This window comes from Euphorbia lathyris, chromosome 5 (genome assembly GCF_963576675.1).
Source record: "Euphorbia lathyris chromosome 5, ddEupLath1.1, whole genome shotgun sequence".
NCBI lineage: Eukaryota > Viridiplantae > Streptophyta > Magnoliopsida > Malpighiales > Euphorbiaceae > Euphorbia > Euphorbia lathyris.
In genome coordinates this window covers 93,019,013-93,021,833 of record NC_088914.1, presented here as the reverse complement: position 1 = coordinate 93,021,833, position 2,821 = coordinate 93,019,013, and the positions used below count along the sequence as shown (strand labels likewise).

General features: G+C 30.1%; 1 protein-coding gene across 1 annotated transcript; it reads left to right on the top strand.

The window, feature by feature from the left end:
• Positions 1-1,184: 1,184 nt before the first annotated feature.
• On the top strand, positions 1,185-2,276 carry LOC136231161 (major allergen Pru av 1-like). Its single transcript, XM_066020451.1, has 2 exons — positions 1,185-1,406; positions 1,829-2,276. The coding sequence occupies exons 1-2, from the start codon at positions 1,223-1,225 to the stop codon at positions 2,095-2,097; spliced, it is 453 nt and encodes a 150-aa protein (XP_065876523.1). The 5' UTR covers positions 1,185-1,222; the 3' UTR covers positions 2,098-2,276.
• The last annotated feature ends 545 nt before the right edge of the window (positions 2,277-2,821 follow it).

Sequence of the window (2,821 nt, the reverse complement as noted above, 5' to 3'; positions counted from 1 at the left end):
TCTCCCCAACTCATAGAATGTCCTATTTACCTCATTAACTCCACAAAAGTGGTATTTCTCACCCCTTGCAATCCGTTATCGAGACCTAAATTGATATCCTTTTTTTAAACGTTAAACCTATATTGGTGTTATTTTATACGTAGAACCTAAATTGATACTTTCCCAAAAACAATAGACCTATTTTGGTATCTTATCCTTACATATAACGTCTTTAACTTGTTTATATTAATGTTCTTGTTATTTGTATCTTTTATTCATTCCTTCTCTTTTCAATTTTTTGACTAGTTAAATTTTGATCATCTAATTATTGTAATACAATATTATTGTAATAAACACATGAAGGATCAATATAATTATCAAATTAAAACAAAATAAAAAAAAGTTGATATTAAAAAATATATATTTTCAAACTCATTTGAATAAGTCATATTAATTTTGCAATATAAAGGGTAAGAAATATTACTTTTATGGAGTTAAGGGGTAAATAGGATCATAAGAGGTGAGAAATGTCACTTTTATGAAGTTAAAGGAGTAAATAGGACATTCGATGAGTTTGGGAGGAGTAAAATGACCAATTTGGACAAGTTAAGGAGGTGAGAAATACCACTTTTATAAAGTTAAGAGTGTAATTAGGACATTCGATTAGTTGGAGATGTAAAATGACCAATTTAGACAAGTTGAAAGAACTGGAAGAGCATTAGGTCTAAAATTTAAATTTTTTCTTTTATAAATTAATTTTAATTATATTATTATATTTATCTATAAAAAGATTATTTTAAGTAAATGTGAAAATAAAATAATAATATTTAATTTATATGGCACCTTTATGTCATTAATTGTAATTATTAGATTATATTTTTGTTAATATTTATATGTTAAGATGAATTCGTGAATCACACAGGCTAAAAACTAGTTTTAATTTAAGAGCCAACTTAAGAAGTTGTTGGAGATGCTCTAACTCGGTGAGATAGGAAGAATGAAGATAAAAATTTGTAATTAATTAAATTGAATTATATATTAATGTGACACACCAATTATTTAAGAAATAAATAAGAAAATTTAAGGTGATGAAATTGAAGTGACGTACACATGTATATTAATATTATATATTACTAATATTTGAAGCTCCATTAATTCTATAAATAGCTGCCTTCATTCTTTGCATTTCCTCATCTCAAAAAACATTTATAAATCAATTCTTTAGCTAAATATATAATCAAATATGGGTGTTGTGACTATTGAGAGGGAAATTACCACTTCAGTCCCCCAAGTTACTATGTTTAACATTTTCTGCCCTGAAAACCATCATCTTCTTCATAAGAGTATCCCCCATGCCAGTGTTGAGACCCATGAAGGAAATGGAGGACCTGGAACCATCAAGAAGGCTACTTTTGCTGCTCATCCAGGTAATTTAATTACTTACTTAATTCAAAAGTATTTTTTTTTTTAAACTAATGATGTATATGTCGTGAAACCTTTTGAATTAAAAGCTTGAACTAACACTTAATGCTCAATCATAAATCTTAAGGTTAAAGTGTAAAAATATTTCTAACGTTTTCGGTCCGGAACAATTTTATCCTTAACGTCTAAAATGGTGCAATTTTATCCCTAACGTGGGAAGCCAAGAGCAATTTTACCCCTAACATTTTAAAATTGACTCAAATTATAGGGGTAAAATTGCTCTTAGCTGCCAACGTTAGGGGTAAAATTGCACCATTTTAAACGTTAGAGGTAAAATTGCTCATGATCCAAAACGTTATGGGTATTTTTGCACCTTAACCTTAAATCTTATATTAATGTCTGACAATATATCATATGATTCATGCAGATCACGAATTCAAGTATGTTAAGACACAAGCAGAAGCAATAGATAAGGCAAACTTTACGATTGGGTACACTATAATTGAAGCAGATCCATGGTCAGATAAACTTGAAAAAATAACAGTTGTGGTGAAAGTTGAAGCTTCCTCTAATGGAGGATCCATTATCAAGAGCTGCTTCAAATATGTTCCAAAGGCTAATTGTGAACTTGATGAACATGAAATCAATGCTAATGCAGACAAGATAATGAGCTTCTACAAAGTTCTTGAAAATTAATTCAAGAAGGATGATAATATATGTGGTTATGTGTTTGATGCTTTCTCTTTTCTTGATGTTTTTTCTTTGGGTTGTGTGAGGCCAATTATTGTTGTTTTTTGGCCTTGGATTGGGAATAAAAGTTGCATTGTGTTGTGATTTTCAATTAATCTAATACATATGCATGGCTTCTATTTACACTCTTCCATGAATAAATTAATGGTCTAATATACAAATAACTTCCTAAACTTGTTCAAATATTGCAACTGCCCCCCCAAACTTTCAATTGTAACAATTTACCCCTCAAACTTGTCCAATTGTAAAACACAACCCCAAATTGCTGACATGAACTGCAATTGAAGAAACACGTGAAATACAAAAACTGCAACGTTCGTGGAGTGTGATAATCAGATCTTTGGCGTGATACGAATTTGAGGAAACGTTTTTACGGTTGCTTCAAGTACGAGGTAAAAAAATTTCCAATTTGGGATTATGTTTTACAATTGGTCAAGTTTAAAGGGTAAGTTGTTATAATTGAAAGTTGGAGGGGGCAGTTGCAACATTTGGACAAGTTCAATGGGTTATTTATGTATTAGGCCTAAATTAATGGATGAAAAAATACAATTACTTCTATCAAATCATAGTAAAGGCCTAATACATCACCAACTTCCTGAACTTGTCCATAATAGTAGATTGGCGCTCTAAACTTTACAAGTGTCTTAATAGCTCCCTAAATTTGCTTATT